The sequence below is a fragment of the Ostrea edulis genome, chromosome 7, assembly GCF_947568905.1.
Source record: "Ostrea edulis chromosome 7, xbOstEdul1.1, whole genome shotgun sequence".
Classification (NCBI taxonomy): domain Eukaryota; kingdom Metazoa; phylum Mollusca; class Bivalvia; order Ostreida; family Ostreidae; genus Ostrea; species Ostrea edulis.
The window spans coordinates 63,859,509-63,884,685 of NC_079170.1; the positions used below are offsets into that span (position 1 = coordinate 63,859,509).

Here is a 25,177-nt window from a genome sequence, read left to right on the forward strand (position 1 = left end):
TTTTTTGGTTTGTTGGATCTTAGCCAATCCTAGAGCTTAGAATTATGCAATCATACAATAAACAAGTATGCCCCTAAAGTTGCTGAAAATATATTTTCTTTTAGGATAATATTTATGACAATAAAGACAACACTGATTTACCGACAGTTTAAAAAGTCTGCCAAGTGCAAAATTACCCTTGATATTGATAAATCTGTCAAACAATCTGATTGGTCGGACTTTGAGGAGGTGTGAGAGATCCTTCATGCCGACTTTGAATGGATTACGGTCGTCGAGCTGTAGATGGGTGTGGATTTGTAGACGGAGATCTGTCTCGATAGACTGACACAGGGGATCCAACAGGTGCTAATAATATAACACATAGAAATCTATTAATAGTATCCAAGGTGCTAATAATACAACACATAGAAATCTATTAATAGTATCCACAGGTGCTAATAATACAAGACATAGAAATCTATTTATAGTATCAACAGGTGCTAATAATACAACACATAGAAATTTATTAGTATAAGGCTCTGTATTGGTTTACAACATTAAATATGCTTGCTTCATAGAAAGCATGTGCCTTTCAATCTACTGAAAAGAAACTTTCGAAAATATTTTACAATCTGTACATTTTCTCATTTCTTTATTGTTATCAAACACTTTAGACTATTTTATCTCTGTATAACATATATGAATTTCTCCATTAACGAGCTGGAGTGGATTAAAAAAATTTTCAAATGGGAAGGGGTTGTGACCCAAAATGGTACCCCTTTCACTCAAAGAAGTCCCCAGACCCCAAAATGGCATAAAATGTCCTTTTTATGTTAAATATTTTCAACTAATGGTAGAATTGTAACTCCTGCCCCTAGATTTGAAATGTAGAATTTGATATCCATATTCACTCCGTACATGTATTCTTCAACACAGTTGTGTGCAAATTGTTCCTGACATGAACCTACCTCCTTGAGGTATCCATAGATTTCTCTATCGTAGGCATCCAGTAGTTCCCTTGGTGATGACTTGTGTTTGACGACGGTCATTCTGGGCACACAGTCTCTCAGAGCACCAAACATGTACTGAAATATTCAGGTGTTCAGAAAAACAATAAAGCATAAATTCAAATTCTTTAAGTAATCCTCATAAAGGTCCAAAAATCTAGCAACGAAAGCTTTCTCACATGAATCCTGTGTGTGTCCGTCACATTCTCGCACATGTCCATCAAATAGTTGGGGAGAATGACCCGATGCCAGTAAAAGAACGTGCAGTCACACGCCTGTTTGACCCTGAAAGTCAATCGAACATAGAACATCAATGAGTAAGCCATCAGCTTGTATTACACTGAAATTTATTTAGTAGAAAACGACATTCACATTCTCATACAAAACATTGGTACATGTTATTATATGATCATAAAACAAAATTCATTCTCTCATTTGAGAGATACATTTTGACACAAAACTAAAATCTGTATAATGAAGCAATGGCTTAAAATGTTATTCTAGTATATATTTGGTTTTTTTTTGTGAGCACAGACTTTGCAGGTTGTATAAAAATATGCACACGTATTCTTTTCTTTTTGGATTCAATTCTACTCCTTTTTTCCAGATTTGCTATGGAAAACAATGTATGTATGCATCAACAAATTTATTCCTTTCACCAAAGTAGCGGTTGAACTGGTTTTTGTCAAACTTAAAATCCAATGATACATTTTTTTTTCAATATGAATAAAGGAATACAGTGAAATGTGAAATTTAACAAAAAATAGTTAACTGCAGACAAAAAAATTGACTGAGCTAAGATATATGTAACATAGTAATGCACAAAATGCGTTTGCATCCCACTTGAGACATTATAATAGTATTTGTATTTGATAAGTTTTCGTAAGATACATGCATTAAGTCTCCTCCATTGACCACAAAAGTCTAAGCAATTCATGTTTTAAAATCCATGCATTAAAAACGTACACATCTTTGTTCCTTCCACATGTAATTAAGAATATAAATATATAATGTAGGTGTGATTACTTTTCCCTGAGATCGCAAATGACCTCCATTTTCTTCATTGTGGCCATCAGGTGTTGTAACTCATCGTCTTTGAATGTTTTCTGCAGTAAAATACATTCACTAATAGAATACCAAACTGAACACATTTTTGTTTATTCTAAGAAACTTCCACATCATCAAGAGACTAAAAAATTAACTCCTTTTTATATACAGTACATTCTTCTTACCATTTTTGTGCCAAGAGCCAAAGCTAGTTGTGCAATCAAACATCTTTCCTTGGTTCCTGAAATTTAAAAAAAAAATATATATATTAAATAGAATCTCCTGAAAATAACATAATATTAAAATTCTAGACATTTCAAAGAAAAGTTCAGCAAAATATTTCAAAGATGAAGCATTGATAAAGCAAATTTATATCATTTATTTATATTAATTTACCGGGTCCATTCAGGGCAGTTTCTGCAAGAACCAGGGCTGATAAAACGTCCAATCGCCTCTCACTATACCTCTTGTCTGATGTAATTCTTTTCTACATTATAGAACAATGTAAATGAGATAATTACATACAAAATTGTTTCGTCAGTAAATTACAAACCTAAGGGTAGATGTTCCATTGTATTATGTATTTCTGTCAATAAAAACACAGACATTCAATTGGTGTTTCAACTTTACATCGAACTTAATCACGAACACATACATATATGAATATATACAGTGAAAACTGCCTTGTTCGATACCCATGCAGTTCGTTGCACTGGACATTCCAATCCTTATTTTCATACTAGTTGGTATGTCATAAGTATATCGAGTCCTTCAAGTTACAAATGCTCTTTGCAATGGAGTTACAGACACCCAGACAGACAGGGATGGAGAGATATCCCTAGTGTCCCTTTCCTTACAGACACCTAGACAGACAGGGGCAGACAGAGATCCCTAGTGTCCCTTTCCTTCACAGGTGACACAGTACACGAGTAAGGTAAGATAGCTCACAGAGAAGTTTCTGGAAATTCCAAGTAGATGGTAAAACCCACTTGGCCACGCCAATACTGTTCAGACAGATACACAGATGTTTTCCGGTAGACCTACCTTGGCCACGCCGATACTGTTCAGACAGATAATACTGAGATGTTTTTCGGTAGACCTACCTTGGCCACACCGATACTGTTCAGACAGATGACACTGAGATGTTGTACAATGTGGTTTACAGTCTCTGCTATCAACATGGTTCTTTTGTGGAAGGTATGTTCTATAGCCTGCCAATCAAATACAATACACTCATATAAAAGTAATGATTCATTGGTCAAAGCTTAATCATGGTAGAACTTCTAAATAGATATGTGATGTGTTGGGATAACATTAATTAACTTTATTATACCCCAATATGATAATTCTATACAACCTATTATGTGATTGGTCTAGACAGTCCTGTACAAGGGAGAATAAAACTTCACATTCTCCTTAAACATATTAATATTTCCTCCTCATATTTCAGACTTCAGGAGCCTAATGCATTTTCCATGAACTTTACATCACGGTAAACACAGTTTATTTTGACGTCATAATACATGTATGTCTGAGTCATTTCATGAAAGTGAACTTTCGTACTTTGTAAGGCAAAGCATTAATAAGATACAAGAAATTTTATTCTTACCATAATTTTCTATCATCTACTCATCACTTTCACAGGAAAAGTTTTTAAGATGATGTAATACACTCTTTCAGTGCGATTACCTTGAGCAGCTCGATGAGTCGACACAAGCAGAGTAGACATGACTTTGTCATAGGTTTAGACATGGCCACGTGGAGGTTCATGGTGGTTCTCACCAAGTGACTTATGTTGTATGCATGGAGGACTCCCTTCATGTAAAGACATTTAATTATGATCTCTAGAATTGTGACGTATATAAAAGTCAAGGCAAAATCTAGCCATCTGTTTTAAAAAGGTATGCTTTCAAGCACAGCCAAACATGTTAAAAGCTCATACAATACACTTCATCATTTACTGTTTAAATCCATGTTACGATCTGTCTGACACACTATCACGTTTACCTGAATGAAGAGAACACATCTGCTGTTGAGGTCCTCCATTAGGGAGTTCGATTTGGACATGCTGGACTCCATCTCCACCATCCAGGCCATCACGGCTGTGTGGAAGTTCTGTACATCTCTGGGTAAGAACACAAACTAAGTATACATACGTGTAATGTAAATCACAGTTATATAAATCACAGGCTACGTCTGTCAACAGCTGTGGAAAGAAAAATTCTGAATTGTAGATCTGTCAGTTTCACAATCAAAAAATTCTTTTAAAATTTTTTTTTTTAAAGAAATGCTTCATAGGAAAAAAAAAGTTCAACATTTATCAATTTTATCACTCTCTCATAAACTAATAAATATTCATAATAGTGCGAGGTTTAGAATTTAACCCATATAAAATATAGTTGATTCTTGTTTTTAATTTGAACAAACTTTCATATTGATAGAATACTTTGTGGCAAGTTTGAGTGAGAATGGCTATAAAAATATTCTGAGAAGTGTAGAATACAAGATGCTAACAATTGACAACTATGTCACGTCCAATGACATGTGACTAAAATTAAGTTTATCAAATTTATAAAAACAACTTGCATTTTAAAAAAAAACCATTATGATAAATGTACTACATGTATGTGTAGATATGCTACATGATATTTAGATAGGAGAACCAGTTTATGTTACACAAAGCAACCTTGATGAAATCAGTTGACATGGACATGTATATCACCACACTACAAAACATGCAGAAGATAAAGCTAGATTAACTAATGAGGATGAAAGTTTACAGAGAAATTCATGACCAAGTCCAGACCTAACAAGGTGTGTTTCTGAAACACAAATGTCCCCGATAATGGCCAATTCCAAAGATGGCCAAGGTCACAAGGACAAATATTTTGGTACCAGTAGAAAGATCTTGTCACAAGAAATGTTCATGTGCAATATGGAAGCTCTAACAATACCATTTAGAAGTTATGACCAATGTCAAATTTTTTAAAAGAAGGTCAAATGCCAAGGTCAAAATGTTTAGTACCCACAAAAAGGTCTTCTCACAAGGAATACTCATGTGAAATATCAAAGCTCTAGCACTGACTGTTCAAAAGTTATTAGCAAGGTTAAAGTTTCAGACAGAATGACAGAAGGACAAAAACAATATGCCCCCCCCCCCCCACCCCCATGTTTGATCTCGGGGCATAAAAACACAGCTGAGAGCATCTTATAGCTTTCCTTACAATTTCTATATCAAATACATTTAGAAGTAAATTTGCAAATTGCTCATTTATCTATATATTTTTTTTTAATAAAGACCAAGTCAAAGTCATGAAGTTCTTTAATAAAATTTCCCCTCAGAATCTACATGTAGTAAAACAGTTCTGGTGCATTATGATAACTAAATATATCTAAAGCATGTGTTGAAATTGAAGTCCTTAGACATTAAAAGCAATATTAATAAACTTTATAAAATTCACTCTATTTACAATGAGTCCAAACACTATACACAGATAAATTTTTGCCCCATGTTGTGGTGAAATGTGATTTTGTCAATAAATATGTTAAATCACTGAAACCATTTTTTGGGGGGTTGCTATATTTAAGTTTTAAGTAAATTCACCCAGTTTTAAAGTTGACAATTTATAGGATAAGGGTCAAATTGACAAAAATAAAATGTAGGCAAAAATTTCATAGCATACATTAGATTAATATCTGTTCTGTGTCTTTGGAGGGCAGAATATACAATAGAATGAGAACAGGATTTGAACCTAGGTCCCCTGAATTTCCAGTCATACAGTCACTAATGTATAAACCAATTGAACTATCTGGACTGACTATTGCACCCCCCACCCCCCTCACCCTTCAAAGATGACCCTGCATTTTTACCTTTCAGTCCCAATGGTAGGCTACAGCCATAAATGTAATGGGAAGGGAGAAGATGCAAGAGACTAGACCAAGATTGTAACCTACAAACCCTGCATTTCAGGTCAGGTGCTCTACCAACTGAGCCATCTGATTAAAAGTGATAGAACTGCTCTGGTCGCTACAATTCATTTCATTGAATTCTGAATTGTTTACAGTGTGTACAGTCCCAATCACACAATCCAACACAAAGCAAAAAAAAAAAAAAAAAATAAATAGATAAAAACCGACACCTAGTCCCTGTGTCTGCTCTGTGTTAATATGCTCCATCAAAATTTGTATCAGCTCAGCAGATCCTGTTTACTCTGTGCAGTCATGCATGACTGCATTTGTGAAGTCCCTCCCCTCGACCCCTTCCCCATGTATCCGTTCCTTGTTAATCCTCACTGACTGTTTAGCTCTGTTCATATTGTCAGCTTTAACTTCACATCCCAAAAAGGATTACTGTACAGCTTCTAATAAGTCTACTTTTTTTGTTTCTGTTTTTCGTCTGCTTAATGTCTGATTGACGTCTGCTGGAGCAGACAGAGCAGACGGAGGAACCAAATGGAAGGTGATTGTTTGTATCTGCTTTCTGTTAGGTTGCGTCTGATTGGAACTGTACAACAAATCTGAGTTAAGAGGGAATCTGGATATTCCAGGAATAAAGTGTGTGTAACAAAATGGTGCATGCCCCGAAACTGATGAACGTAATAGGTGATGAAATCACAGCAACCTAATTCAAAGTTCAGTTTGGTTAATCTACAGGTTAGATGTACAACACCTATGTTAGAAAACTGAGTAACTGATACACAACAGCTTATACCAACCTGGACCTGGCAAGTCAATTAAAAAACAAAAAAGAATCAAAATTTACCCAATCTATATGGTTTTGTGCATATTACAAATTTCACCACAATGAAAATATTACCGTATTTTGCCGAATATAATACGCACTTTTTTTAGAGAATATTTTTGTGCCAGAAAGGGGTGCGTATTATATACCACAATAGGTTTTTGACCTTTTTTTCCAGATGAAACTCGGCGATTAAGTAGTGTAATATTTCACTCAAAGACCAAGGCTTCGAATACTGTACGCCTTTTCACGTTCATCTATTTATTAACTAGAAAATTCGACCTCAAGAAAATTACTACAGAAACGTAAAATTGCAGAAAATGTGATATATATACTTACAATATCTAAATAATTCAATTATCATGAAACAAACAGCCAATCAAATTGCATTGGATCTGACTATTCATTACATCGCATGCCGCCATTATTGAAAGCATGTGTACACATTAATGCCTTGTCACGTGCTAAAATTGTTGGAAAATAATTTTGTCACTTGCTAAAAGTTGGTTTACTGTAAGTTTTATGAATAGGCCTACAATTTTTAATGAAATACTAATTTGAATCTTTGAAATAACTATTCTTGCGTAAAAGCGTGTTTTACGAAGCCATTGTTGTGTACACTGTGCTTTTGTTAGATACCCCCTCCGGGTAAAGAAATACCTGACAAATTTTTTTTTCACACATTTTAATAGTCATCGTAGTTAACGAGGAGTTGATAATTTGCATCTTTGTACATACCATGGTGTGTTGATTACAGTAAAATAAGCGATAGTTTAATTGTTTAATTTTATTTTTATAACATTGGCTATTTGATTGATTTTAAGTTTCAACAAAGGAAATATCGAGTCAGTTAAGATTTTATAATGCTACAAAATCTCGTGCTTTGCTGAAATGAACAGGCTTGTCCGGGTTGATATTCCCCTCAAGATTCTCATTGAAGATTACCGCGATGTAGACCTCATCTCAAAAAGTTTGCAAATTATTGTGCGTTGTTTAGAATTCATTATTTCTGCAAAAATATTAAGTGAAAATTAACACTAAGTATAAAATAAAGATTACCGCTTGGTCAAAATTTTTGCTGCGTATTATACACCCGAAGTGCGTTTTTTCACCAACTTTTAGGCTCAAAGTGGGGGGTGCGTATTAAACACCACTGCGTATTATATTCGGCAAAATACGGTATTCTGAAAATCAATATTTATACTAAAAACTACAAAGCAAATTATATTTTCAGTATTGGTGGCAAAAACAAAGACTTATCTAATCCATTGGTATTTTTTTTATTTGTTCATTCAAATCTAAATTTGTGGCACTTCATCTGAGGTCAGTGGTGTCTCTACACAAGCGAAGATGTTTTGAATGGGACGATAAAGAACATACAAACTTACAGCTATACTTGTATCATTTTTTCTCTCAATTTTCTCTCCAAATTGTCTTATTTTCGAAATACATTTAACTTTACAAATTTCCCCTTTTATCAACTGTAATATTTCTCTCTCTATCTCCTTACTTTGTCAGCTGCTGTTGCCGCTGGGACAGCCACGATGACCTTGTGGAGGTCACTGCTTCCTTAGCCTTCCTGTCCAAGAGCTTGTCCAGCTGTGGCATCTTACTCAGCAGGAACTGGGTCGGGAACCAGACAATGTTACCAATCAGGTGTACAGCTGGGATCTGAAATGCATCACAACATATACAGCAACACATCCCTTTCTCATAAAATATAATTTTCAAAAGAAGTGTATATTCAGCAAAAACTAGAAAACTGACACGGTCAGCAAGAGCCCCGCTAAGGGTTATTGGAGGAAAGCGACATCTGTATTTAAAATAGCAATGTTTGGGGCTGGTATAGATATTCAAATTGATAATATTCAAAGATACATTGAAATGTAAATTTGTGAAAAGGGAATCATGAAGCATATCTATGAGAGACTGATGCAAATATAAATTACTTCTGTTTGGCACACACTCATTCACAACATAGTGCAACTAAATCCCATTGTAAGAGGATTAAAAATGGATAAGAGGTACAAAATGTGGTACATACTATCTGGAAAGGATTATGAATTTGACATATTGAATTTGATGTCTAGGAAAAGGAAATTCTGACATCGGGGGTCTAAGAGTTTTCAAACACATTTGATAGAAGTGTTCTACATTTTAAAAAATAGAAATCTATAGAATATGTCTTTACATACATAGGTGAGACAGTTTCCATTATTCCTACCAGAGACATACCATGTATGCGTTAAAAAAAATCATAAACAAATATCAAAATTCTCACGTAGAAAATGTGAACCTTACCATTAACAAGCGCAATGAAACACGCCATTTCGAGATTTTCACCAACAAAAGTTCGGTAACAGTAATGAATAAGGTACACTCATTTTGTATCTATTTTGTGACTTTCTTTATTAAAAGGAACAGTTCTCTAAGGTGTAACGTGCAATTAGTACCATGAAGCAGTTTCACTTTGCAACCGGATATCAAAAATTTAATTTCGTATTCCGATCAAGAATTGTTGACTGGGAATGACGTGTTAATTCAATATACATGTAACATCAAGCATTTTTTTTTCACATTACATTAAAAAAAAAAAACTACACATACATAATGTTGTAGAATTATTTTTTGTAAATTTTCTATATCAATACAATATATCATAATTCAAATTGAATTATCTCCCTTAGACAGTGGTAAATAGATACAGTCATAATAAGAAAGATGATAACATACAAACAGACAGACAAAGTGACATCACCCCAAAATCTATAGGTGTCTTCCTCTCACTGTGAATTATTTCTGTACAAAATTCAAAAACTGTACAATGAAAACTGAGTTATCGATCATGTCACAAAGAAAGTGTTCATAATAACAAAGATGATGACATACAAACAGACAAAGTGACATGACCCCAAAATCTATAGGCGTCTTCCTCTTACTGTAAATTATTTCTGTACAAAATTTAAAAACTGTACAATAAAAGTTTTTGAGTTATCGTGTCACAAAGAAAGTGTTGATGGACAGACGGATGGATAATGTGATTACTATAGGGCTTCCTGCATTTCACGCTGGGCCCTAACGAGGAACTTTTACGATACACAGTGTGTTTGAAGGATGGATCATTCTTACCTTTTTATGCACATCCCATACACTTTTAAAAACCTTCTTGTCAATGACTCTGAAGATTTGGAAATGTAAAATGTACAACCCACACAGACCTACAAATTTAAATCTCTGGTCCATCTCATTGGATTCACCTGTAAATGAAAATAAAAAACATCTCAGCATTATCTGCACATCAATTCCTCTGAATTTTTTATGGTTGTTCATTACTAATGTTGATTTCTAGCAACATCCATGCAATCACGAAAGGTTCTCTCTTCCACCAATAAAAACTGTGCGCCACCAGATAACTGAAAAATTGTTGAGTGTTGCGGAAAACAGCAAAACAAACAAACAAACAATCACTAAAGCTGGTGGTATCCTATGACCTTGACCATGCTACTTCTATTTGACCTTGATTTAGTCATGATGCAGAGACAGTTTCTGAACTGGTCTGGTCATTAATCAATGTTACGTTTGAAAGCCTAACACCACTGGATAATTAAGTTTTAACCTTAGCACTGTGATACGAATTATTATCGCTAGACAGAGGCCAAGACTGACATAATTACTAACATATAAAATATTGTATAATTTTCGCATTACTGTGTTAAGTTTGAATGGTCCTCTATCTTGGAAATATTGAAACTGCAGATACACTGTGATGCATATACTGCATTATACATGCACATATATATATTTCACCATTGATAGAGCAAACAATATTACCAATTCTGGCTTCAAGCTCCATTAAATAATCCCTGATGCTGACAGCAAATTCCTCCGCCAGATTTGGGTTCTTTGAGACGAACACAGAGGGCGTGTCAAATGGCTGTTCCACACAGTCCTTTACGAAATCACAATACAGTCCATTAATCATAATGCAAACCATTAAATGTGATACGGACCATTAATTTGTAATATGGGCCATTACTTACGATACAGACCATTATGTTTAATACAGAACATTACATATAATCATGGTAATTATAGAATTGTCTTTCTGGTATGAACAAAAAGGAAAGATCTACAAACGTATCTGTGGTAAGAAAACAACTACGTAAGAAAATTAAGTTTTTGTACCATTTTAACAAATAATTAAAATAAATCAATTGTAAAACTTTTAGGAACTTATCATTACATACATGTATATAAATAATACTATAAAAGTGTGTGTGTGGGGGGGGCAAACATTTTCAGCTGTTCACCTGAAATATTCTCCCATCCAACAACTGCCCCTCGAGCTTCATGATTAACTTCTCAAACGGTCGAATCTTCTCTGGGGCAATCCCAAACTTCCCCGGATCATGGTGAACAGACTTCAGCATTCTACAAAGTATGACACGTATTTAAAACAAACTCTCATACTTACTTTGAAGAGCTATTCTCAAAGTAATGGTCAAATAGAAATGCAGACAACACAAATATTCCGGAATTTTGAAAGTTTATTTATCAGAATGAGAATATGCTACCATTTTACCCTGCAGTCTACGTTGGTATTGTGATCAGTCAAATTTTAGTTTGTTCACAATACCTTCGGAATCTTAACTTACCTTTTGTATAATGTCCAGTGGTCTCGGAGAGTTGCCTGATTCTCAATGATTTCATCCAGTGTAATTAGCACCCCGAGCAAATCTCCCAAATGCTCATACACAACTTGAAAATGGACATCACTTACATCCAACAACTTTGGACCATTTCTACAAACAATCAAGATATTTCAAACTGGATAACCTTCAACCATTCACTATTAAAGCTATTGATTGTGAAAAAATTTATTTAGGTCATTTACTTTTTTGTAATTGCCCGTTGTTTGATTGCATAACCTTCATGTATAACCTATAAGTATAATTTATAATTTGAGATGTTGTCCCTGATACATAACAAAGGTCCCTCTATAATTACCTCACTACTGAGAAGAGACAGGCAAACTGTTGTACCACGTTTTTGACCACTTCATTCGTTCTATTCACAAAGCAGGACAACTCCTGATAAAACAAAACAGAATTATTCACAAAGTAAGACAACTCCTGATAACACAAAACAGAATATTCACAAAGTAAGGCAGCTCACGATACAACAAAACAGAATTATTCACAAAGTAAGACAACTTCTGATAAAACAATACAAAATTATTCACAAAGTTTAGAAAGCTCGTACTGTAATTCATCATTATCTATGTTAAGATAAAAATGTCAGACACATTGTTTTTCTTGGGGTACTCTGGCTTCCCCCCACATCAATGACTCCTTCCCGAAATATCCAAACCAACGAGAAACATTCATAAAGTTGTAAAACTTGTTTGTTAATCGCAGTAAAATAAATAAAATTTAAAGTTCAAGAGAAAACTGTGGGTGTCACAATGTGACATACATGTATTACCTATTTTCGATCTGTTACCTGAATTATCTGTTACCTGAATTATCGGTTACTTGAATTATCGGTTACTTGAATTATCGGTTACCTTAATTATCGGTTATCTGAATTATCGGTTATCTGAATTATCGGTTACCTGAATTATCGGTTATCTGAATTATCGGTTACCTGAATTATCGGTTACCTGAATTATCGGTTACTTGAATTATCGGTTACCTGAATTATCGGTTACCTGAGTTATCGGTTACCTGAATTATCGGTTACTTGAATTATCAGTTACTTGAATTATCGGTTACCTGAATTATCGGTTACCTGAATTATCGGTTACCTGAATTAATGGCATGATTCGGCCTATCTGCACTTGTGCGTCTCCTTCTGCCAAACCTTTCTCAGGTTCTACAAAAAATAAATTATATCCAATGAAAAGTTAAACCACAGGTGTTAATGAATCAAGGAATGTATCTAACTCAGACTCTCTGAAAACTCATGCCAGTTCAGGATACCCATGGTATATAAATGCAACTCAACTGCACCACATACACGAAAGTACTCACTAACAAGTATGCACTGTCTGTAAATGTTTCACAGAATTCTTTGGTGAAAGTGTAACAAAATTTAAAATATCTATATGTATATATTAGCAAGACTAAACTATAGTTCTGCATTGACAGGAAATACAGTTGATACATAAACATACACAGAGGTTTCTTTACCTCCTTCTCCATAGAAGATGAGAGCATTGAAGAATTTATTCTCTGCCTCATGTTTGAGTGAGCTCATTTCTGAACAAAGCGAAGCTAAAACAGTGATGATTTTGTTGAAGATCTTGTTGTCTGTTTTTATCAACTGAAGCAGACTGGTCTGTTCGTACGGCAGCAGCTGGAATAACAAGGACTTCATGAAGAATCACAGGAAAAAAAATAGCTTTCTTCATCAGATTATGATTAAATTATCATGTTGCACTTTCCACTCCCTTAAGTCCTTTTTATTTTTCATTTTTTATTTGTACTACAAATTTTCAGTCGATTTAAAATTTCTAAATCGATTTTTTAAAATCATTTTGTGCTTCGTACTTATTCTTTATCAACACGATTCTGGTGTATTTAACATGTATATTTCCATTCCACATTTAATAGGAAATTTCGACATGGTAATGATTTGCTCATTGACAAGTACTGTATAAGCCATGGTAACATTGAATGCATGAGTTATGACTTGGTATGATATGAAATATGATCAAATTATACCCCCTCCCATAATATCACAGTAAATTGTATTTCAACATCCCAGAAATAGCACCCACATGAAAAGGCAATCTGATCAAAATTAGACTTGTAAATCATACAAGTATTGAAGCGTAGTGTAGAGGAGCAATATTGATAAGCTAGATTGCATGAAAAGGTAAATTATCAATTACATTACTGTGTAAATTTCCACATAGTAGGTACTGCATACAGTACATGCATGATTAGTAATATCCCAAAGCAATAACAAGGAATCATGAATCATGTAAAACATAAAACGTTAATTACATTCTGTACGATTATAGATGACAATGTGTTGTACCTGAAGTGCGATGGGGTCCAGCGTAAAGTCCCATGATTCCCCGATCGAGTCGTCCAGTGCATCCTCGATCTCCCTCAGCTGAGTGGCATACTCCTCCATAAACATCCCATACTTCTTCAATTGTAGCTCTCCAACTATCTCTGTATTCAATTTTATAATGGCGAGATTACTTTTACAGTTTTTAAGTTATTTCTTATATTCAGGGTACATTATGAAATTCCTTCTCACGATGATTGTGTTTCTTTTACTAAAACAATGACATGTGTCTACAGTAGTGAGTACTAATATGTTGACTGTGCTACCATTTGGATGAGCCCAGCTACATAATAATGCATGCATAGAATTTTTTTCCATACAAACAATGGTTGGACTGTACTTTCTGCTAAAGGAATTAAGATGATTGATTGAGGGAATAAATGGGAATGATTTTGTAATGTAGAAAAAAACACATAACAGGAAGATTTTTTTAAAATCTCTATCTAATTGCAATGTGGTGATATCCTGCATTGTTTTGTAATAATCTCCATGTAGCATAGAGGAAAATAAAACAATATCATATTGTATAGAATCGTAAATTGATTTTTTTTAATATAAATTTACAGTAAATAAATATTTCAGCTTCTAAATTGTAATGTACATTAAGATTTGCTACATGTATACAACATTGTCCCTTTTAATATTATTAGGGACAATATAACGAAATCAAACCTAAAACCCACAATTTATCTATGACTGATTATGAACATATTCTGATGTCAAACTTACATGTTTATCTACCGTATACATACTGAAACCAACTTTTACTGGATGAAGTACTACATTGTTTTCTGATGTGGGGTGGGTGATATTATGATGACGTGACTATATTGTGTTGATATTTACATTACACATCCTGATAAAACTAGCCCCTGTTTTTGAAAAAAAGATGAAGCTGTGAGTGTTGGTCTAACAGTTGCAAATGGAGCTCCACTGGGAAATATTGTCAACCTGTCCATGATATAGTTTGGTTGGTTGTATACTGTTTGATGTCCTGCTTGAGAATTTTTCACTCATATGGAGACATCACTATTGATGGTGAAGGGCTGTAAAATTAAGACCTTTGAGCAGGGAAGGATCTGTATCGAGCTACACCTGCTGTGACACAGGTGGTTTCATCCAAATGACTGCCCCATTTTGTCGCATCTAGTCTTATGACAAGCAAAATGCAATATAGGGTACAACAACCACACACCATATAAAGTAAGTAGAGGTCCATCATGGAATACATTGATTCATTGGAATTCTAGCTTTCATATTTGTGCCCTCGAGGGCCTAACTATTTTGCTACCTAACTCGAATTTGTGGACCTATGATACAAGTGTGTTTTGTGTCTAAAACTAAAAAGGTCTAGCTATTCCTCTCTATCAATCGATAAATCTCTCTCTCACATTTTTTAAATTCATTTGTTACACGTATGTAATAATTCTCAGCACGAGGAGGATTAAGAGGATAATTCAATGAGTATGAACAGTAAATATTGTTGGGGGTGGGTAGGTTCCAATCTAAACTTCTCAACTGGAAATTTCATTTCCCATCCTCATAATGAAAACGATAGTGCAGAAAATCAGTCCAACTGCACCATGACACCCGTGCTACGCCACCAACAGGCACGAGCGATAAAAGTGGGAGGATACCTCAGCTAGCTTAGACTCAGAGCCTCGCCTCAAAGTGGTGTCATGGAAGTTGTATCTCCGGTAAACATTAAGGAGTACCTAATGATGGTAAGTGGTTCAAATAATGCACTTATTTTTCTTCATTTGTGTTTCTTCAAGAAATATACTTACTTGTTGATCCATCATCAAACTTATCAAACTCCCAATTTCCATCGGTCACCGCCATCTTGGTTTGTATATTGTGTATCACATGATCAGACCTATAAATAGACAAGTTATAGCTTATATTTAAATAATTTGTATATGACTGTATTTCTATCGATCCGATGTGGTCTAGTGGTTAGGATTTCTGGTTTTCACCCAGACGGCCCGGGTTCGATTCCCGGCATCGGAACTACTATTTTTTCACCTGTTTTAATATTTTCATGCGACAATAAAGGATGAGAAAGAAAACCATAACCACAGCTACTACTTATCCAAATTACGTACCAGCTTTTCTGTTTTGATTGTTGGATCTGTAGGAAAACAAGTACAAACGTATACGATTTATTGAATAAAAATACATGTAAGTACGAGGGCTGTTAGATATGTAATGTGTATTGTACGATATATCTCAAAAGCATTCGACTCAAATAGTGAAATGAACATTACCTCCCTTAAAAATATTCTCCGCGGTTTGAAATAAATATAATTTCAATCTGAAATGCGTCACGGTACGCTGATTTTGGTAGAACTCTGAGGCTGAGCCAAAGGCTTTTCGGGACTTGTAACGACGACCAAATAAGAACTTTTTAAGTTTTGGAAAAAGGAAAAAGTCGTTTATTATTATTATTATTATGTTTATTCAGATAAAGGCACGTTAGACAAAGAATAACAATTGACATGACATAATATCACATAAAATAACACATTCTATAAATAATATCACATTTTGCATAAATTTACAGTCACAGATTGGACTTTAAAATTGTCCCAGCACTAGGCTCACTTAAAAACAAAATTAAATATAGCTCTTTATCTTGAATAACCCAAAAAAGCCAACAGGCTTATTTCCATTGGGGTCCACTATAGGATATCGACAAAAAAATGTAAATATATATATATATATATATATATATATATATATATATATATGTGTGTGTGTGTGTGTGTGTGTGTGTGTGTAATATATATATATATATATATATATATATATATATATACATGGTTAAATAATCTCAATGCATCAATGACTAATTGACTAGTGTAATGAATAGGATTTAGGTACATGTACATGTAATAGTAAAATTATACTAGGTAACATTGAAAATGGCTCATTATTATGCATGTTAGATATAAAATACAAAAAGTGAAGTTCAGTAGTAAAAGAATTCATCATCCTCGAGTCTTTTCATTTCTTCCAGAAGGTGTAATTTGACCATTCTTTTAAAGGTGAACTTATTGTTGGCAAGTTTGATGTCAATAGGAAGGGCATTCCAGTCTTTAACTCCTATATAACAGAACGAAGAGGACTCTACCCCAGCAATCCTAGGGACCACAAAGTTTGACTCGCTAGAACGTGTTCTATATGTACCAGAATTTTTCGTGAACATATTGTTTAGATAGTGAGGAGCTTTCCCATGAAATATGTTATACATGTGATTGAGTCTGAGCTGCTTAACCCTATGAGAAATATTCAAAAATTTCAAAGCATCATATTCTCTGAATGACAAATTATGTCTTGGATTAAGATTTAAGATAAAACGAATCAGTTTGTTTTGTGAAATCTGTAGTTTCTTTTTCAAACACTTTGTGAGACCCTCAAACCAGCTGGCACATGCATAATCTAAATGACATTGGAATAAAGCTGTACACAAGGATTTTCATGATGATAAAGAAAGACAACCTCTATTTCTGTATAAAAATTTCAATCTTTGATTCACCTTTTTAACTATGGAGTTAACAATGCTTTCTCCACTTAGTTTATCATCTATAAAAATACCTAAATATTTTATACAGTTTTAAGCACCAGTAGTGTAATTGTTACATTTAATACAAAAATCTTCAGCTGCTTGAGATAATTTACTCTTGGGTCAAAAAATTATACTCTCTGTTTTGCCCAAATGAAGGGACAATTTGTTATCAACTAGCCAGTCATGGCACGACTCCATAACAGAAGACAATTTATTTGAAATTGCTTTAGGGTCTTTATGTGAATAGAGAATGGCCGAGTCGTCTGCATATAATAAAACCTTGCAATCTGCATCAATACTAATTTTCATGCCATTTACATAAATAAGAAATAAAAGTGGCCCTAGTAAGCTTCCCTAAGGGACCCCGCAGGTGACATCACAAACTTCTGAATTAACTCCATTAATGTTAACAATTTGTTTTCTCTGTGTTAAATATGATTGGAACCAAGAAATCCGAGAGTAGATAATTTCTCCCATAAAATTTGATGATCAACTGTGTCGAATGCTTTCTGCAAGTCCAATAGAACCATGCCGGTGAACAAACCCTTAGAAGTTTGAGATTTTATGTGGTCAATTAGATGAATTAAACATGTACCAGTGGAGTAAGATCCCCTAAAACCTGACTATAGCTCATATAGTAAGTTGTTCTCTGTCAAGAAAGACTCCAACTGATTGTAAACTGCTCTTTCAAGAATTTTAGAAATAATACTTAAAATACTTACTGGTCTATAATTTTCAGCTTTGAGTCTGTCGTTTTTTTTTATAGAGTGGTTTAACCTTAGCCTCCTTGAGTTCTTCTGGTACTTTACCTTCTGGGATACTACAGTTAATGATGAATGTAATTGGTAATTTTAAGACTTCTGCGCCATCTCTTAGAAACCTAGCTGGGATACCATCAAGGCCCGTGCTTTTATTTACACTAAGTCCACAGAGTTCTTTTGACACAAATCCTTCTGTTACATGTTTAAGATTAAATTTGCAGTGGCCCTTGTTTCTATAAAAAAAATTTAAAAAGTAACCGGATGTTAAAAATGTCCCTTTGCCAATAGGCAAGTTTTGATGCAACATTTGTAAAAAAATCTGTTAAAATGGTTTGCAATGGTAATACCTTCATGACAGTTTGACCCCTCTATATTAAGGACAACATTCGAGCTCGTTTTTTTAAAAAATTGTTTCCATAATTCCTTAGGATTATTCCTATTTTCTTGAATCTGATCATCAAAATATTCTAATCTAGCCTTTTGGCACATAATTTGAACTTTATTTCTTAGTTTATTAAACATAACATGTTCTTCCTTTCCCCCCGACCTTCTAAAATCCAAGCGTGCTTTATCACGTGCTACTATACATTCTAAAATTTCATTATTCATCCATGGTTCAGACCTTTGTTTGAGCCTTACTTCTTTGACGGGTGCTATTTTGTCTAAAATATTCATGAAAATAGATTTAAAAGACGTTTGGGGCTAGATCTGGAGAGTATATGGCAAGACGGTAACATTCTCCGACTTCAAAAAATGCTTCACAAGCTCAGATCTATATATACATGTACATTGTATGTGATGGAGCATTATCATGAAGTAGACGAACATGCCTAAATCCTGACAGGGCGTCGTTTATGATAAAAATTTCTTGAGCTTTTTTAGTATAACACCTCGGACCTGTAACACGTTTGCCCTTCGGCCCCGGAATTTGTACGGCTATATCATCACATGATAAGAATATGCGATCAAGAACCGGAATTTGTACGGCTATATCATCACATGAAAAGAATATACGATCAAGAACCGGAATTTGTACGGCTATACCATCACATGAAAAGAATTTGCGATCAAGAACCGGAATTTGTACGGCTATACCATCACATGAAAAGAATATGCGACCAAGAACCGGAATTTGTACGGCTATACCATCACATGAAAAGAATATGCGATCAAGAACCGGAATTTGTACGGCTATATCATCACATGAAAAGAATATGCGATCAAGAACCGGAATTTATACGGCTATACCATCACATGAAAAGAATATGCGATCAAGAACCGGAATTTGTACGGCTATACCATCACATGAAAAGAATATGCGACCAAGAACCGGAATTTGTACGGCTATACCATCACATGAAAAGAATATGCGATCAAGAACCGGAATTTGTACGGCTATACCATCACATGAGAAGAATATGCGATCAAGAACCGGAATTTGTACGGCTATACCATCACATGAAAAGAATATGCGATCAAGAACCGGAATTTGTACGGCTATACCATCACATGAAAAGAATATGCGATCAAGAACCGGAATTTGTACGGCTATACCATCACATGAAAAGAATATGCGATCAAGAACCGGAATTTGTACGGCTATACCATCACATGAGAAGAATATGCGATCAAGAACCGGAATTTGTACGGCTATACCATCACATGAAAGAATATGCGATCAAGAACCGGAATTTGTACGGCTATACCATCACATGAAAAGAATATGCGATCAAGAACCGGAATTTGTACGGCTATACCATCACATGAGAAGAATATGCGATCAAGAACCGGAATTTGTACGGCTATACCATCACATGAAAAGAATATGCGATCAAGAACCGGAATTTGTACGGCTATACCATCACATGAGAAGAATATGCGATCAAGAACCGGAATTTGTACGGCTATACCATCACATGAAAGAATATGCGATCAAGAACCGGAATTTGTACGGCTATACCATCACATGAAAAGAATATGCGATCAAGAACCGGAATTTGTACGGCTATACCATCACATGAAAAGAATATGCGATCAAGAACCGGAATTTGTACGGCTATACCATCACATGAAAAGAATATGCGATCAAGAACCATCTTTGTTCTTATGGTTCCTTTGGCAACTGCAGGCCTTCTACCGTGTTTAGTTAGCCATGTTTTGTTTCCTTTTTTTTTTTTTACTGATTCGAAATAGTAAACCCATGTTTCGTCACCAGTTACAATATTTGCATATTCTCTTTGGTTGAATTTGGGAAACATTTTGAGCAATTGTTTAGCGGTTTGTACTCGTACCCGTTTTGTGGTCATCTGTCAATATATGCGGTATCCATCTGGTAGAAATATTTCGTACTTTCAAAATACGCTTCAAAATGAAATGCAACCGCGATAGTGATATGCCAACAGCTTTGGCAATATCACGAATCGTGTATCTGCCATCGCTTTCAATTATTTCCCTGACTTTTGAGACATTTGCCTTGCCTGTTCCAGTCACAGGTCAGTCAGATTTTTCTGCATCTTTGACGGACTCTGTGCCAGTCAGATTTGTTTTTCTCCGCCTACGAACCGTCTCATAAAATACCTTATCAGACCCATAAACTTCCCCCATTTCAATGAAAATCTTCATTACCGATTGCCCGAGTTTTGTGCGAAATTTTATGTAAGCTCTAATTTCTTTAATATTCTCAACCCGTTTCCCAACCATTTTTAATAAATTCGATCAGTGCATACTATCTATTCAAGATTTATTACTGGATTCAGGTACTCTTTCACACAATTGCTCTGAAAAAATATAGTTCCATTCATGATCAGCAGAATATCGATGTGTATGTAATACCTAGAAGAAAACAAAATTAACGTCAGATGATTTTAAGAATATCACTTTTTCACCAGAAATGTAAATAAGAAGTATTCAAATTCCTACGCTAGCTGCCTCCTCAGTGTATTTCACGAAAATATTTAGGTCATTCTTCGATTGACAATTATATTCCTTTCATGATTATTGTTTGTTAATCATCATACAATTAGTTAATACTAGTTGATTTGTGTTGCTTATGCTGTGTTGACACCAACAGACAAATCAAGGTTAATTGAATAAATTTTAGGGCAAAAAGGTCATGTTTAGAACACTGTAGTTCAATAGCAAGCGTTGCAACCCTAGTTTTTCTTTTTGATTTCCTAATTCTTCTTCAATGTACAAATAAAAAAGCACCCCCCCCCTTCCAATGACATTACTCCAAAATCTCAGGTACAAACCTCTTTAAGAAAGGGTCCAATTCAAAACCAAAATCGAGGTACAATCCAGCACGTTTGTTAAGGAAACGACCATATTCCAATCTGGCACATTAACAAATGTTCAAGTCAAGACATCTATGTAACCAAGGCGATTTAAGGGACAAATCGCATACACTGGATCAAGTTTTCATCAAACATATGTGCAGAGTAAATTTTACGGAAATTATCTTTATTAGAATACATTAAAACATTAGAAACATCGTCACTCGCTTCGAATTCTATCAACAATCAAAAAAAAAAAAAAAAAAAAAAGTATCGTCAACTTCGATCAATGATTTTACAGTTGTACGTGTACACATGAGTAAGAATTCCAACAACCAATCAACTTAATGATGCCTCCCTGGCCAGGCAGTGTTTTAAATTCATAAATTCGTCGTCTGATAAGTCGTTAAAACGAAGACTTTTAGCTATAAGAGCCTACCTTTGTTTGGATCCGTCGCCTGCCATCTTGTTTTGTCCAATTCTGCACACGATCGCAAAGAGTCATATTGGGTGACTGCCTCCCGTCTGCCTCTCCTTAATTCATCGTAGAATTAGTGCAGTTAATAGACCATTGACCAGTAACACATTACATCCCCCAATGGGATTTTTTCTACACTAGGATCTTTTCGAAAGTCTGTATAAAATAAAGATAAATGAAGGTTGTTTGACTTTATGCTGGGGCGTTTTCAAGATATGGTCATTTGAATTTTTAATTTGTGGGGGGGGGGGGGGGTAATATAGCCGTTACCGTGTTCCATACCGCATTAAACACAAGTGTATGGCTAGTGTATCACACGCCAAATTCACAAAAATGAGCTAAACATAGTTTCATAGTTGATAAACTAGGTTTATCGACTGTAAACTATAGTTTACGGACCGTAAACTATAGTTAACGACGTTAATCTATATTTCACATCTGTAAACCATAGTTTAACAGATAATCTATGTTTCACAAGCGTAAACTATAATTAACAATGAAAACAATCATTAGCGATTGCAAAACATAGTTTATCTGATAAATACGGTTTCACGATTGTAAACTACGGTTTACAAGTCTAAACTATTATTTACGAATGTAAATGATAGTTTACGGTTTGTAAGATATAGTTTATAGTCATTTAATGCGCCGAATTCACAAAAAAGTGATAAACGCAGTTTTGTAAGATATAGTTTATAGTCATTTAATGCGCCGAATTCACAAAAAAAGTGATAAACACAGTTTTGTTTAATATAGTTTATGAGTAAAAATGGCAGTTATCTATAGTTTACGATCAAAAACTATAATTAACGAATGTTAAACATAGTTTATCTGATAAATATAGTATCACAATTTGTGAAACTAGGGTTAACAATTGTGAACTATAGTTAACGAATGTAAATTATAGTTTACAAATGTGAATCTGTATTTATCAGCAAAATCTATTGGTAACGTTTATTTAAAGACAGATAAACTTGGATTAGCATTTGTAAACTACAGTTTACAACCGTTAAATATAGTTTTACGGATGAAAACTATAGTTAACGAATCATTAACTATAGTTTACGATCCGTAAACTATAGTTTACAGTCGATAAACCTAGTTTATCAACTGTGAAACTATGTTTAGCTCATTTTTGTGAATTTGACGTGCCATACTAGTGGCTTCCCAGAGAGGACATTTGTGAAAAATACCTATACAAAGTAGAAAACAGTATAATATAGAAAGTGGTAAATATTTTTAAATGTCTACAAAATACAATTATATACATTTCAAATTTCATTCATGTCTTACGAAATTATACATGTAAGTTACACGTATTCCCAAAGTAACATGTACTACATTCTACCTATTGCATGTTCTATACTAGATAAACAGTATGATAAACGGTTCATATCTAGATATTATAATCATAGGCCCTGTCTTTATATGATGTACACAACCTTGAGTTAGTAAATATAATTTTCAACATAGAAATCCATGTCGTCTATGGAAGCCCATTAATGAATATAATTAATCAAAAGAAAGCACATGGGTTACTTTTAAAAGTATACATAAAAAATGGGGGAAACCCTGATAAATTTATGAATTACTTGGTTTAATGGATTATGTTCTACAATTGTAAAATAGATAAATATATTGTCATACGTACATATAAAATTGAACAACTTTTCAATTTTCAGATAACTTTTAAAGATATCACATAGAGAGAAAAAAAAAAAAAAAAAAAAAAAAAACACTTTTAAATCTTGTACCTGGAAAATTAATCTGTTTCAAGCTCCTATCAACATCAAGAATAAAATTGCATCATACATTATGGATAGAATGTAGAGGATAATGACAAAATCTTTCAAAAGATTAGAAAACAGTCCCACGAATGATAAAGACATATATTAATTACTAGCAAGAAGCTTTAAATGGTGCATTACATGACTTCTATCGCTGGTGTTATAATAATTTACAAATATATTAGTTACTGGAAGTAAAACTTTAGCATTGAGGAAGTTGCGCCGAATCAAGTTAACTGTAAGAAACGTTCACACAACCTGTATTCACTATCGGCACTTTTCCTCACTCATAAATGTCTGTTCTGTAATAAAGAAAACCAAGAACAAGGAAAAAATACAAACGGGTAAAGTGTGTGACAAAAACAGTAAAATAAACTCTTAAAAAACCTGCAAAGAATAAAAATGACTATGATACAATAAGTTGGTTGATTGATTGTATTCTGTTTAACGTCCCACTCGAAAATTTTCACTCATATGGAGACGTCACCATTGCCGATGAAGGGCTGCAAAATTTAGGCCTATGCTCGACGCAGGGAAGGATCTTTATCGTGCCACACCTGCTGAGACACGGGACCTCGGTTTTTGCGGTCTCATCTGATTGATTGATTGAATATTGTTTAACGTCCCCCTCGAGAATATTTCACTCATATGGACACGTCACCACTGCCGGTGAAGGGCTGCAAAATTTCGGCCTATGCTCGGCTCTTATGGCCTTTGAGCAAGGAGGGATCTTTATCGTGCCACACCTACTGTGACACAGGGCCTCGGTTTTTTTTTTGGGGGGGGGGGTGCGGTAATAAATCGATAGCAAGATATGGTAATTTTTTTTGCTGTCTCATCCGAAGGACCGCCCCATTTAGTCACCTCTTACGACAAGCAAGGGGTACTGAGGACCTATTCTAACCCGGATCCCCACGGGAATAAATAATTGATAGATAATTTGAATATATATAGATGTATAAGAATGACTTCAATACTCCTTTGGTTACGATATATTTTGTAACGTATTCTTATTCAAACAAAATCTGTATTTGTTTTGAAATATTTGTTTCAGATCACCTCTTAGAAGTGGAAATGAAGAGAGTGATTTACAAATTGCTTTAAAGATTCGCTACATCTCTGCACAGACTGACTTGCCACAGACTGACCTGCTACAGACTGAGGTGGAGTCAGGTAAAAAGATATGCTTGGATAAAGATAGGTGAAAATGGGGACATGATTCAGGATTTCCCTGGATATACTGAAGATGAGATCAGAGAACTTACACTTGGTGGATACCAAGTCAAACTAGCCAAGCAGTATACCCAAGAACATATGACGGAAGATGGACATGAGATATGGGTCGACAAACGCCAAATAGGACTTCTTGCTGCGAAGATCCAAAGCAGACATGCTTCCAGCAAATCTTATTTCTGCTGGATTAGGTTTGTAGAGGGGACAGTTACATCATGGTACTG

At 34.5% G+C, this 25,177-nt stretch overlaps 1 protein-coding gene and 1 non-coding gene across 6 annotated transcripts in view; one reads left to right on the forward strand and one right to left on the reverse strand.

The window, feature by feature from the left end:
- Positions 1-15,707, reverse strand: part of LOC130048358 (WASH complex subunit 4-like) — a 29,424-nt gene extending 13,717 nt beyond the window's left edge. For 4 of the 5 annotated variants that reach the window (XM_056144982.1, XM_056144981.1, XM_056144985.1 and 1 more), the window contains exons 1-19: positions 15,642-15,707; positions 13,819-13,958; positions 12,966-13,131; positions 12,581-12,648; positions 11,782-11,864; positions 11,430-11,576; positions 11,085-11,205; positions 10,606-10,723; positions 9,904-10,031; positions 8,283-8,445; positions 4,041-4,162; positions 3,723-3,848; positions 3,137-3,244; positions 2,430-2,520; positions 2,219-2,274; positions 2,013-2,092; positions 1,166-1,271; positions 948-1,064; positions 177-345 (exon numbers count right to left, since the gene is read on the reverse strand). In XM_056144982.1, the coding sequence (XP_056000957.1) occupies positions 177-345; positions 948-1,064; positions 1,166-1,271; positions 2,013-2,092; positions 2,219-2,274; positions 2,430-2,520; positions 3,137-3,244; positions 3,723-3,848; positions 4,041-4,162; positions 8,283-8,445; positions 9,904-10,031; positions 10,606-10,723; positions 11,085-11,205; positions 11,430-11,576; positions 11,782-11,864; positions 12,581-12,648; positions 12,966-13,131; positions 13,819-13,958; positions 15,642-15,696 (2,164 nt within the window). In that variant the 5' untranslated portion in view covers positions 15,697-15,707. The remainder of the gene's footprint in view (positions 1-176; positions 346-947; positions 1,065-1,165; positions 1,272-2,012; positions 2,093-2,218; positions 2,275-2,429; positions 2,521-3,136; positions 3,245-3,722; positions 3,849-4,040; positions 4,163-8,282; positions 8,446-9,903; positions 10,032-10,605; positions 10,724-11,084; positions 11,206-11,429; positions 11,577-11,781; positions 11,865-12,580; positions 12,649-12,965; positions 13,132-13,818; positions 13,959-15,641) is intronic. The other variant, XM_056144983.1, reaches the window with a different exon arrangement.
- Positions 15,708-15,792: 85 nt separating this feature from the next.
- Trnae-uuc (transfer RNA glutamic acid (anticodon UUC)) lies at positions 15,793-15,864 on the forward strand. The gene has a single exon. It is a non-coding gene; the product is annotated as a tRNA-Glu (tRNA).
- The last annotated feature ends 9,313 nt before the right edge of the window (positions 15,865-25,177 follow it).